The sequence below is a fragment of the Nycticebus coucang genome, chromosome 18, assembly GCF_027406575.1.
Source record: "Nycticebus coucang isolate mNycCou1 chromosome 18, mNycCou1.pri, whole genome shotgun sequence".
In the NCBI taxonomy this organism is placed as follows: Eukaryota; Metazoa; Chordata; class Mammalia; order Primates; family Lorisidae; genus Nycticebus; species Nycticebus coucang.
This window is the reverse complement of record NC_069797.1, coordinates 44029249-44042279: the sequence shown is the minus strand read 5'-3', so window position 1 is coordinate 44042279 and position 13031 is coordinate 44029249. Positions and strand designations below refer to the sequence as shown.

At 53.3% G+C, this 13031-nt stretch overlaps 1 protein-coding gene across 1 annotated transcript; it reads right to left on the bottom strand.

Annotated features, from left to right (window-relative positions):
• Positions 1–1137: 1137 nt before the first annotated feature.
• MPO (myeloperoxidase) lies at positions 1138–11914 on the bottom strand. Its single transcript, XM_053570073.1, has 13 exons — positions 11626–11914; positions 11312–11389; positions 11097–11190; positions 10583–10758; positions 10258–10381; positions 10017–10146; positions 9725–9931; positions 8373–8691; positions 6136–6296; positions 4770–5025; positions 4140–4310; positions 3069–3306; positions 1138–2342 (listed from the first exon to the last, which is right to left on the bottom strand). Exons 1-13 carry the CDS (start codon positions 11630–11632, stop codon positions 2135–2137), a joined length of 2169 nt encoding a protein of 722 aa, XP_053426048.1. The 5' UTR covers positions 11633–11914; the 3' UTR covers positions 1138–2134.
• Positions 11915–13031: the final 1117 nt, after the last annotated feature.

Sequence of the window (13031 nt, the reverse complement as noted above, 5' to 3'; positions counted from 1 at the left end):
ATGGCACCTAGCATGGTGCTCGGCACATAGGAAGTGCTCCAAAGCACCTGGTGATTGACTGAACATGCTAGCAGTGACTCTTTTCCCTCTGAAGGTAGGCCTTGGAATTACTGCCAAATAAGCAACTAGACATCACCACTAAGATACTGCACAACTGGGTCCTGGGGTACGATGGCATGGTTTAGTAGAATTTCCAAGAGTTTGCAAACAAAGGGGAAAAGCAGTGCTGGCTGTAGGTAGAGAAGCAAGAAATGGGGCTGTTGGGGGTAGGATCACTGGAAGTGCCAACAGGTAAAACAGGAGGGAAACCCGAGCCTCAACTCCCCTGCAACTAAAAGAAATTTGATTCCTCTTCCAGCAGCCCTTCTGAGAAAGGCTTAGCCTGTGAAGTCTCTAAGGGGCAATTTCAGAACATACCTTGAGCTGCTGCCTAATACACATTCATAGAGTTCTTTTAAAATGACTCTCCTGGTAAGGTCAGCCAAGTCAAGGCCTTAGATCCCTTGACCAGTGGGGTGGGGTGGGAGACACTTAGCCATCCTGACCTAGGCTGCAGCCCTGGTTCTGGCACCCACCTCTTCGAGGCCCTGGATGAGTGCCTTTGCCTCTCTGACCAGCCCTGCCCTTGGCAGTGAAATGAGGAACATAGCATCTATCCTGATGCTCACACAGGGAGGCCCTGAGGTTTCCTGGGGCCCCCAGGAGTTCACTAGAGCCCATCATTCTGCACATCTTCTAGCTCCCAGTTGGGGTGTCCCCTTCCCATAGGTGGGAAAAATGAAGGGAAGCAGGTGGGGGCATCCACCAGTCAGATGTAGTGTCAAGCTCCTGGCAGGACTACTAGGGAAATGCAGCCCTCCCCTCCCACAGTGCTGGCCCTGCACTCTGGGGGGGGGGGGCTGGCCATGTGGAGCCAGGAGTGAGAAAGGCCTCTGTACCCCTGTGCCAGGCTGCAGGGATGCAAGATGCAGGTGTACCCTCTCATTGCAGGGGGAGCTGCCTTCCTACCAGGCCTTGCTCTTTCTTTCCCCCCACACAGCACTCTGTCCTCCACAGATGGAGCATGCAGTAAATATTTGCCAGAACAATGAATGAACATGAGGGCTTGGTGACCACAGTCCCCTGCAGGGTGGGGGAAGAGGGTCTGTTCAGCATGGCCTGGCCCCCAGGCTCCCAAGAGCCAACTGCCCTCTATGTGTGGATCAGCCAAAGGAAGACTCCCGGAGTCCTCACCCCCAGTTCAGAAGCACAGGGCCACACTGGCCCAGGTTTAGAGCCCAGGGTGAGCCCCTTACTGAGGCAGACACAACAGAGCAGAGACCCCCCATCCGAGGTGTTTTATTACCCATAAGCATCAGTGGCAAACAAATGGTACAGAAAGGCCACTGGGCCCAGTTCTTCTTCAGGGGGACTCTTATGAATAAGCAAGAAAGCAGAGTAAGGAAGAAAGAGGGAAGCCGAGACCTGGGCTGTGACTCAGTCACATAGCCTAGCAGCTAGCAGTTCATCTCCCAGGGTTACTGGTTCACCTCTGCAAACCATGGCACAGTCCAGGGGTAAGTTCCTTGAGGGCACAAGTGGCATCTGGTATCTTTCTTGCTTCTGAAAGTTTCCCATGCCAAGCACAGTGCCCTGCATGTGGTAGGTGTGCGATAAATGAAGATCCTAGAGGATGCAAACGGGCCTCTGAGGAGCCCTAACAGGCATGATTTCCCAGGAAGAAAACTCATGCTTGGTGAGGTCAAGTAATTTGCCCAAGGTCACATAGCTGGTAGACCTCAGAGCCAGGGTGTGTCCCCAGTCTGGCACCTAAGCTGTGCTCCTCACCCGTCTGCTCTTCTGTCTGTCATATACTTAGTATTCTCAAAAACAGCAAACACACACTCACATAAATGACACACACACACTCACACACAGCACATAAGACACTGCCTGTGTTCACAGGCATACGAAATGCCAATTTATAGACACTATGCACGAGCCCACACACAGACACACACATAGGAATGAACGTCTAGCCACTCCCTTTCTCAGCTGACAGCAGAGCAGGATGGGCTCACCCAAAGAAAGGAGATCTCTGTGGTTCTGACGGGAACCCCCTCACTGCTGCATCCCCTGATCCAGCTGCTAACCCCTAGGCCCCATTCCTCCAGGCAGCCAGGTCAAGCACAGGAAGTGTGCTACAGTTGACAAAGTCCGGGGGAAATGAGTTGGACATGAAGATGTTGTTCTTGGACACAGTGGTGATGCCTGTGTTGTCACAGATGATACGGGGCAAGGAGATCTTGGCCAGGGCTTGCTGCTGCTGCATGCTGAACACGCCCTTGTTCTCCCACCAAAACCTGCACAGGGAACACCGTGGACACTGTCTTGCAACTTCCTGGATGTGAGAGGACCACGGAAGCCACCACCCAGCAGTACAGGAGAACCCAGGGCCCTCGGGCAGCCCAGGCTTTCAAACTGCTGGTCCCCCTCTCCCAGAGCAGAGTAGAGTGTGGCTGCCCAGTTTCCTCTCCCTTGCCCCAGCCCTGTGGCCTGCAGAGCACTGCCAATGCTGTGGGGGGAGCCCCCCACCCACTCATGAAACCCTGGGCCCTGGCCCAGGACTGTATCCACAGGGGTGGGGGAGAACCTTAGAGGTGGCTTAAAATTTGTCCATCCAGAGAGGGGTACCTATTGCTAATTTTCCCAAAGGTGCAACACAGGCTAGGAAAGATGTCAGGTTTATGATGAAATGGTACTAAGGAAAGTTGTGGGAAAGCTAAGATGGAACTGTTCAGTCATGACTGACACCTCTGTGACTACATAGTAAAACCCAAAGGAAAAAGTAGTTAAGGGTGCCATTTTTTCCTATATTCCGTCCTTCACAACTAGGGGTCCAGGTCACTCCTTGCTGCACCCCTAATAAGTTCAGGAAACTTGCTCCTGTTGGGTCCCTGGAGCCCACTGAAAATTTACTGACTCCTTCCAGCTCTTCATTTGACAGGAGGAAATTGGGGCCTTGACAGGGTCCAGGATAGGCTCCTGCCCCCCACCCCCCACCCCAGGGCCTGAACTGCCCCCCTCACCTATCACCATCCCGGAGCTTTCTGAACTGGGCGCCGATGAGGCAGGCGAGGAGGGGGCCCACGCGGCCATTGCGTTCCAAAGGCTCAGCCACACCTCCCATCCAGATGTCAATATTGTCGGGTGTGCCGTACAGTGCCATCAGCTTCCTCGCCAGGTCCAGGTTCCTCAGCACTGTGCCCAGCTCACCCACCGTGCTAGGCTGCGTTAGCCCACAGAAGCGCCTCCAGGCATTGTACCCTGCAGGGGGAGGAGGTGGGTGGTTGTGGGTGGGACCCTGTGCTGCAAGGTGGGGAGGTCACTGAGGACAGTAGGGAATGTTCCCATCTATGCCATCAGCCCAGAAAACCCACCTTTCCAACATTGCAAACTAATAGAAGGAAGGATGTCTCCCTAGGGAACCCTGAACTTTTAAAACCTCTCTGTCTTCTCCTTGCAGCCTCACCATAAGACAAACCCTAAACTGCCAGAACTCCTCCAGGTCCAAGAATAGGAACATTTCATTGTTCCTTCTGGAGCAATCCAATGTGTCTCTCTGATCCAAGAGGGGTGAAGTGTGTGTAGAAGCCTCAGCCATACCCAGTACTCTGATACAGGCACCGGTGTTAGGGTTGGGCTGATCTGGGGGCAAATTCTAGCTTTGTCTCTGGCTAGAGGACCTGGCCAGTTTCTGAGTCTCTCCAAGCCTGACTTTCCTCCTCAGTAAAATGGACACAATAATAATCTCTTTCCCTCAGAGTTCATGTACAATAAAGCAAAGTGAAATGGCTAGGAAGACTGATTTTCAGACTGTGGGTCACTGTTATTAGTATGATAATGTGCATATGAGGGTTACAGCATGCAGATGAGGCTGAGAGAAGCTGAAAATTTGCCACATGAGTGCAAAGAAAGGTGAAGGCCTGACCTTAGACTACTTCCAGAGAGTGATGCTGGGGTGGGGGAGACTGAGGGCAGCTTGGGGCACTGGAGAGGGCAGGGGTCCTACAGTGGAAAGGGGAGCTACAGGCTACCTGGGAGGGTAAGGGGCAAGGGATAGCATGGGGATGGCAGGGGAGACTCCTGCAGCCCCTCACCTGGGAGGCCGTGGTCCCGGCTTCGCTGCATGTTCAGGGCCGGCAGGTCCAGCCCAATCCTCATGACCTGCTCAAACAATCGCTCTCGGATCTCATCTACCACGATTTGGTTCTGGCGATTCAATTTGGCGGGAGTGGCCATGAGGCCTCGGAGGATGGGGTCAATGCCACCTGGGAACGAGAGGAGCAGAATGGGGGAAGGATCTGGCTCAGTATCAGAGCTCAGACTGGAGCCAGGGACGAATCCAGATGGGGTCAAGGGATTGGAGAAGAGGCCTGGGCACAAGCCGTACCTGGTGCCAAGGTGGCCTCAGTGAGCTGGTCTCTACCAGTCACTACACGACCCCAGGGTCACATAGGTCTCAGGGGATTATGCCAGGTTGGGATGCTCCCAGCCCTTGGTCTCCTGGGTCACAGAGAGTCACAACACATAGGAAGGAGCCAGTTCCCTCTAAGAGCCATCTCTACCCCCACTCTTTATTATCAGACCCAGGAACAGAGTCAGACCATCTCAAAGATGGAAGGAAAGCAGCTTTCATACCACCCTTGCTCCTCTCACTGCAGCCAAAGCCACCCCCCAGCCCATTCTCAGCTGCCAGCCCGCTCTCTCCTGGCCCAGGTCCCACTCACCTTCCAGCACTACTCTCCAGCTAGCAAAAAAGACCTTGCTGAGTGGGACGCGGGGGTTAGGCTCCATGGGCTGGTACCGATTATCCAGACGGAACATGAAGGGTTGGATGAGGGTGTGGCCATAGCGGAAGGCGTTGGTGAAGACATTGGCGATGCGTGGATCTACTGAGTCGTTGTAGCCACGATACTTGGGCAGGTACTTCCTCATGGCCGCTGGCCCCAACACCAAGGGCAGGTAGTCCCGGTAAGTGATGATCTAAAGAAAAGTCACTTGGAATGTCCTCTCCACTCACTCCTCCCTGCAGTCTCCACCTGCTTCTGGCTTGAGGGATCCCTTCTGTCCTCCATCTGTGATCAAGGAATTGCTTCCCACAACTTTGGATCTAAGCCTAACAGTGGTACTGAGGGGCCTAAACACAGCTCTCTGCTTGCTGGCTAAGTGATCTCAGACCGTTAATAACCTCGCCAAGCCCAAGTTCTTCAAATGTAAATTAAGGATAATTATATTGCTCTCTTCCTTAGAGAATTAAATAACAAAGCACTTCATTAGTCATTATGATACTTCCCTTGCTTTTGAGTTATTGATGTCTCCTTGAGAGCAAAGAAAATTGAAATTATTCACAGTGCCCACCTACTCCTGGCCCATAGTAGGGCTCAGTATAGGTTTGTGGAAGGAGGCGAAGCAGGAAGGAAAGAATGAAGAACCACTCCAGTGTAACTGCCACCATGAAAAGGAAAGATGTGGAACAGTCTCACTCTAGATTCTAGACTCCAGAATTTTCTCTGAAGCTTGAGTGAATCTCACTTGAGTTCTTAGTGCAAATCAAAAACTCATCCTCAGCACCTGCAACTTCCTACCCCTCCAGAATCCAAGGGTGTGTGTTTATGTGTAGGCATCTGTATTCAAAATTCGGGGAGAAGATGGGGGCCCTGAGGCATCTGAAGTTGGGAGGAAGAACCAAGAACACTGTCCCAGGGATAAATGAGGCTGAGGAGTTTGGGTGTGTTCCAACTTCACAAAGAAGAAGTGAGTGGGTAAAGGACCCAAGAGTGACAATGAGATGGGGGGAGGAGACACACTGAACAGCTACTATGTGTCAGGCACTAGACCACCTGTTCTACCCTCCTGACACCATTCCTGGACCCACGGGAAAAAGACACTGAGGAGCAAGGCTAGAAAGAAGGGGAGGAAAGGGAAAGAGCCTTTGTCAAGCACCTACTGTCCTATGTGTCCTTTCATCCTTACAGGATCAGGGGTGAAGAAACCAAGGCTCAGAGGGGTTAATAACTTTTTCAAGGTCACACAGCTAGCATGTTGCAGATGCATGCAAGATCGCAAGTCAGCCCGATGCTCAGGACATCCTACCTGGATCATGGCCCCCACGATCTTCCGGGCTTCCTGGTAGAGCCTCTCTCCATCCCAGCCGGGGTTCAGGCGCTTGAGCTGTGTGGCCAGTCGATTGTGCTCCCGCAGAAAGAGGGTGTGCATGGAGGTGAGCTCGGGCATTTCACTGGAGCGGGTGTCCCCTTAGGAAAACAAAAGCCACTGTCGTTCCTAAGAACTCCATCCCAGAAAACATTTGTTCCACTGAAATACCCTCGCCAGCCAAGGCCCAAAATGTCTCCCACTTGCCCCTCCTCTCCATCCATCTTTTCACACCATGCTCAATTTATGCTCCTGTAGGAGGCCTGCCCTGATGCTCCAGTCTGCCAGAATAGCTTCGTCTTCTGCTTAGGGAACACTGCTGGTCAGAGATGCTCATTCAATAGGTATCAGAGCTGACACGTGACTTGCTACCTTCTGATACCTGAAACTAGGACCATGGCTTGTGCCTTTTTGTATTTGACACACTCTCCCAACACACATATAGACAGACACATGGGGCTTAACACAGCGGTGCCTGGTACAAAGTGTGAGATTTATGAACACTGCCTGGCTAACTGATCCTTTTGATTCAGGGAAGGCCAAAAAGTAGCATGCGTGTTGGCGCCACCTATCTCCATGTCCGTGTCAGAAGCAGTTCATGATCACAACACTCTTTCCTGCTAAAACTCGATGCAACCTCAGAATCCTTCTCAACACAGGACTCCAGAAAGCTGCCACCATTTGAATAGAGTTATCAGCCCATCCTTACTACATGCCAACGGTGCAGCTCATTTCACGGAAGGGATCTTAGTCACAGGATGTGTGTAGTCTACACCCGAGACTCTACTCAAGAAAGATAAGTAAGATCCATGATCTCTCTAACCCTCTCCCAACCCTTCTCTGGAGGGGCCAGAGAGCTAGGGTCAGGGCCATTTCTGCAGGACACTAGGTTGAGTCCCAGCCAAGTCTAGAAGCTGGTAGAAATTCTCTGAGGGCAGCTTCTCCATCCATGAGCCTGGAACATGGGATTCATCAAAGCCAGGCTGGAGGTAGCAGTGCCTGGCTGGGGGATGTTGTCCTTACCCAACTAGCCCAGAGAGGCCAGGCTTCTTCCCCAGGAAGTCCACAATGGCATTGACCTTGATTCTCCTCCCAGGGGTCTAGCCAGGGAGAGACCCACAGGAGCTACAGGGACAGAGGTTGGGGCAGAGGAGGCCAGAAGAAATGGCTCCAGGCTCACTAATGGGTTTATGTTAAAACACACAGGAGACTAGATATGGTAGCTCATGCCTGTAAGCCTAGCACTCTGGGAGGCCGAGGTGGGAGGATTGCTTGAGGCCAGGAGTTCAAGACCAGCCTGAGCAAGAGCGAGACCTGGTCTCTACAAAAAATAGAAAAATTAGTTGGGCATGGTGGTGCACATCTGTAAGTTCCAGATACTCTAGAAATCTACCCAGATTTCTCTGAAGAAACACTTAAGCCCAGGAGTTTGAGGTTGCAGGGAGCTATGATGACACCACTACCCTCAGCTTGGGTGACAGGGCAAAAGTCAGTCTTAAAAAAAAAGAAAACAAAAACCTGGAAAATTTCTGACCACAGCTACCATCACTGCCCCAGCCATCTCCGAAATTGTCAGAATTTATGACAAGTAATCAAGATGGGAAGGAAGTGATATTCTGGAGCAGTACTGTCCAGTAGAACTTTCAGAGGTGATGAAAATGTTCAACATCTGTGCTGCCTGATAGGCGAGCCACTAGCCATGTGAAATATGGCTAGTGCAGTGGAGAAACTGAGTTTATTTAATTTAAAATAAAATTAAAACAGCCACATGTGGCTAGTGGCTACCCCATTGGACAGTGTGAGCTCTAGAGGGTCAAAGCACAACAGTACTCTCTGACCCTTTAGCCCTGTGTCCCCAAGGACTCAACTTTCTTCTCCTCCAGAGTCCAGAGGGAGAAAGAGGGACAGAGAAAGTGTGGACATATGGAAAGAGGCTCCTCAGCCATTCTTGTGTCTCCATCTTCAGTTTGGGGTTGGGGGGGGTTGTTTGGTTTGTTGTTTTTTTTTTTTGCCTTTCTGGCTCCATCCAACTTGTTACCAAGGCAACCAGATTAATATCATGAAGTTGGTAAGGATGGTCTCTCTAAAAAAACAAACCTACAAGCTGCTCACAAACAGGCTTATTGGCTCTAACAGGGAACACCTACGCCAGGCCAGGTCCCCAGCCCAGAGCTGACCTGCCAGGAAGCAGGGGATGCGCACAGAGCGGTTGGTGAGGAGACAGGGGTCGTCGTGCAGGGTGTCGAAGGGCAGCAGGGCCCGGCCGTTGTCTTGGTAGTCCATGTTGACGGCCAGCAGCCCTAGCTGGTTGGTGGTGTTACGCAGCTTCATGGCCAAGGGGTCCTCGCTGCCGTATACCATGCTGGCATCCAGGAAAGCGGTGAGCGCGTTGATCTGGTTGCGGATGGTAACGTTGCTCTCAGTGCAGGCCGGGCAGGAGCGGAAGAAGGGGATGCAATCTTGTTGGTTCTTGATGCGGGGGTCATTGGGTGGGATCTGAGGCACAGAGAGAGGCTAGGTCAGCTCACCGAGGACAGAGGCAATGGGCATAGGTGGCTCTCCTTCTCTCTCAGGACCTCTGGCACTATCAACTTGCAGGGAGGCCTCTCAAGGCCTCTGAGGTTCAGGGTTGATGACCAGAAACAGGGAATGTGGGGAGCCCCCGAGGCCTCTGACCTCCTCCTGGCTTAACCGGCTCCTGTCTCTCCTCTCCTGGTCCGTTCCTCCCTGCCCTCCTCTCTAGAGTGGTCTCTATACTCTCACTCCAGCTCCTTCTTCCTTTCCTTTTCTTTGGCTCTGGCTCTGGCTCTGTCCCTTGTCCCTTTCCTGTCTCTCACTCTGGCCTTGACATTCTCCTGTGGTTCCTGCCCTCACGCTCAGACTGTCTCCTTTCTCTCCTCCCTACTCAGCACCTGCATCAACCCTCACTCTCTTCCAGCCCACTCTCAGCTCTACTCCCAGCTCAGGCCCAGACCCCTGCTCTCTGCTGTGCAATGTGGGTGTGGGGAAAGGCCCCTCAAAGGAGTACCAGCTACCTATCCAAGAAAGTTTGAGGGACACTGGGAAGGTGCTCCCCCCAGAATTCTCTATCAGCCTAGCAAAGAGCTACCCTGTTCCCCCGAAAATAAGACATCCTCTGAAAATAAGACCTACTTATAGGAAAGATAAGACGTCCCCTGAAAATAAGACCTAGCGCATCTTTGGGAGCACACCTTAAAATAAGGCACTGTCTTATTTTTGGGGAAACAGAGTAGTAATCCCGCCAACAGGATCCTTTGAGGGGCGGGGAGGGAGATAAGCATCACTCTCTTCCCAGCCTGGGAGAGGCCACAGATGAGTGGGGTGCCCAGCCTGACAGCTGGCTGGGATCCTGGCACCAGGAGCCAGGCAGCACAGAGCGGGGCAGGCATTGCCTCTGGTCATACCGGGGCTGTGGAAGGAGACCTGGGCACAAGAGGGAGTTGGCCACTTTCAGGAACAAGATCCCCACTCCCCACTGCAGGCGGGGTGGGCAGGAAGAAGGGAGCACCTTGAGCGGGAAGCAGGGCGGCTGTTGCAGGCAGCTGGTCTCGCAGTTGAGGCCTGTGAGGAAGGAGACCCGGGCGGCTGGTTCCGGGGTGAAGTCGAGGTCGTGGTCGATCAGCTGGCCCCACTGCATAAACATGAGCGAGCGCTCCTGGTCCGGGGTCAGCTGCTCCGTGGGGAAGCGCACGATCTCGTTGGAGACCGCGCGAGCCTACGGGACAGGGGACGTCAGGGGCTCCTGGGGCCCGAACGCGGCGTCGGGCGGAGCCTCATCCCCTCTGCCCGCCGGCGCTCACCAGGGGCACCGGGAAGCCGGCGCGCTTGACCCCCGGTGTCCAGCCAAAGGGCAGAGAGAAACCGTCCTCATACTCCGCCGGCAGCCAGCGCGCAAAGGCACGGTTGGAGGCCCCCAGCGTCGGGCTGCGCCTGCAGGGGAGGACAGGACGCTGACGCGAGGTGGCGCCGCAGGCCCGACGTGGGCCCCGGGGCCCGGACGCCTCCCGGAGCCTCGCTAGGGACCGTACCCGCCCGCTGCACCTGTTGTTGCACCGCCCGGTGATGGTGCGGTACTTGTCCCGCTCCGGGCACGTCATGGCCAGGTTCTGGTAGGCGCAGCCGCTTGACTTGGACAGCAGAGTCAGCTGCGCCGGCGTCAGCACATCTGTGAGAAGAGGGGATGTGGGAGCGTCAGCAACCTGAGGGTGAAAAGACACTGAGAGGGGCCGGACAGCGGAGGGGATGCTGGGATGTCGCCTGAGACTCCATGAAGGGAGAAGTTGAGGGGATCACCAGGAGGTGGCTGGAGTCTCTAGGAGGGGGTCACTAGGGGAGCAGGGGCCTGGGGTGAGATGGACAACAGTACCGGTGACATTGAAGGGCCCTGGCCACAGGGACCGCAGCTTCACCTCCAGCAGGCCTAGAGCCACATGCAGGTAGTCAGCAGACCTCACGGCAGTCCTGGTGGCTGCCACTGGCTGCTTGAAGTAGGACAGGAGTTCCATGGGGCTGGCTGAGCCACTGCGAAGCCGCTGCTTGATGCTGCTTGGAGAAAGGAGGTCTGAGGGCCCCAGAAGGGTGCACGGACACTCAGCAGAGCCCCAGTCCAGGGACTGACGCCAGAATGATATAGACAAAGCCATGATGGGAAGAAAATATCTTTTTATATGTATTTTTAAATGGACCTGGGTGTCCAGACAGAGGTAAAGTCATGGGAAGAATGGCTTTGAAGATCTTCTTATATCCAGAGACACAAGGACAGAAAGTTCTTCATGGGCTCTATAGACCCCCAATACCACCTATAAACTCCCAGACAACTGCTCCTTCTCTGAAAGGCCAGGGACAGCCTTGCCCAGAGCTGCACAGTGCCTGCACCACACCTTTCCCTCCGCTCCTTGTAGGCCTTGTCCACCAGCCTCTTGGCCTCCTCCATGCAGGTCAGCACCACTGAGTTCTCCACCTCTCCTGGTACAGCTGTCCAGAGCAGGGGTCACAAAGTCAGAAAGGGAGCCAGGGAGCCTGCACTGAGAACAGGGTGCTTGGGACTCAGAACCATCCCAACACACCTCATTTCCCTCCCCCTTTTGTATGTTACCTGGAGCAGCACCCTCAGAGGGCTGGGACATGACCAGAATGGCCAGGAGCCCTGCTAGGTCCAAGAGAAGCTTCATCTCTGCAGTGAGACCCCCAGTCCACCAAGTGCCTTGAGCCGACAGTGCACCTGGAAGAAGACAGCCCACCACCCTCTCCTCCTGGGCCTCTCGCTCCCCGCTTCACATCCCAGCCCTACCTCCCTGGGCCCTGTCCATGGACAAAGCCAGGCCCCCTTGAGGGAAGGGTCCATAACAACTCCATACCTTTCCTAGCTGCAGCCACCCAGCCCCCAAGGACCCAACCTCTAAAACTCACCTGACATTGACAGCTTCTCTTAGCTGAATCTGGGCTTTTATGTCGTCTAAGCTGGGGGTGGGGCAGGGCAGAGGAGTGACTATCCCTGTAGACTGAACTATGGCTCCACCCCCCCACTGGGGTTGGGGGACACATGGAGGAGCTCCTGAAATGGGAGCAAGTGGTAGGAAAGGAGGAACCCCAGCCTTTGAACTTAGCACTCCTGCCCTATGGATTCTCAGCTCCCTGTTGTGTGCCTAGACCAGCGCTGTCTCCAAGGGATACACATGGCTAATCCCTCTGAATTTCTGGTTGATTTGAGTATCCAGAGCTCCTTTTAAAGGAACAAAACCAGGAACCAGTAGCCTAAGGAGTTGTGGCGAATAAAGTGGCCCCAAGGAAAAAGGGACAGGAGTGATAATGTCCCAATTGGCCTAAGAGGCCATCCCCCACTCCAGCAGTAACCTGTGTTCTGCATTATCCTTGATGGGCAGCCCCTGGTTCTTAGTGCGGCTAGGAGGACAGGAAATCTGGCTAGAGACCGTTGGGCTTCACAGGAAGGAGGACCCTGGGGGTGATGGGCTCAGGACCAAGATAACTTCCTCTATTCCTTCTTCCTCCATTTTCTTCTTGGCTTAGGGTAGGAGAGGGCTGTCTCAAAACCATCCCCTAACCCCAAAATCTGCTCCTGGATTTCAGGAACCAAGAGACAGCAGAGCTGGTTGTGGTTAGTGGTCAGTTGGGTGATATAGCCCAAAGCCTCTCTGGGATAAGATCAGTGCAGTTGGGAGGATTTGGGTTAATGATTCAGGATCATTCTGAAATAGAAGAGGGGGAAGCTTCACCCTTTGGAAAGGCTGGCAGAAGGGCTTCCATCCTCATGTAAGAAAAGTACATTTGACTTATGACTGTCCATCCACCTGCCTGGGCCCTGGTCAGGGTGAGCACATGCCAGCCACGGCGCCTAGGTCCCGTTTAGGTCTAGCCCCACCTACCGTCAGCCACCTTCCTGCCATTCACTCTTGTCTTCTATGCCCAGACCATATTTCTGCCAAGAAATAAAGGAGAACAACACATCCAGAACACCTTCCCCATGTACTCAGGGATCCATCATTTGCTGGGAAGCAGAACCCAGAGACCAGTGAGAGAGGAGGCCATCCTTCCTTCCAGCCTTGATCTAGTTCAGTATGTGAACTTGATCAAGTGGCTCTTTGTAAATCAGGTTCTAGAATTTTATAGGCTTCTGGAAATACTTTTTTAAGCCTATAAGCAATATATTTTCATTGATGAGAACTAAGAGAATGCAAACAGGCAAAAATAAATCAAAATTACTTCTAATCAGGTAAGATTGTGGGCAATTTTTTTCTTTCAAAGTTTATCATTGTCTTTCATATAAATAAGCAGTAGGAAAGAAAATAATTTCCCAC

What these genes read in the sequence shown, in the direction of transcription:
- MPO (XM_053570073.1), bottom strand. An exon ending in TACAAGGAGCGGAGGGAAAG is followed by an intron (nt 10,759 to 11,096) that starts GTGTGGTGCAGG and finishes TTCTCCAAGCAG; the next exon opens with CATCAAGCAGCGGCTTCGCA. An exon ending in CGCCCTGCTTCCCGCTCAAG is followed by an intron (nt 8,692 to 9,724) that starts GTGCTCCCTTCT and finishes TCTGTGCCTCAG; the next exon opens with ATCCCACCCAATGACCCCCG.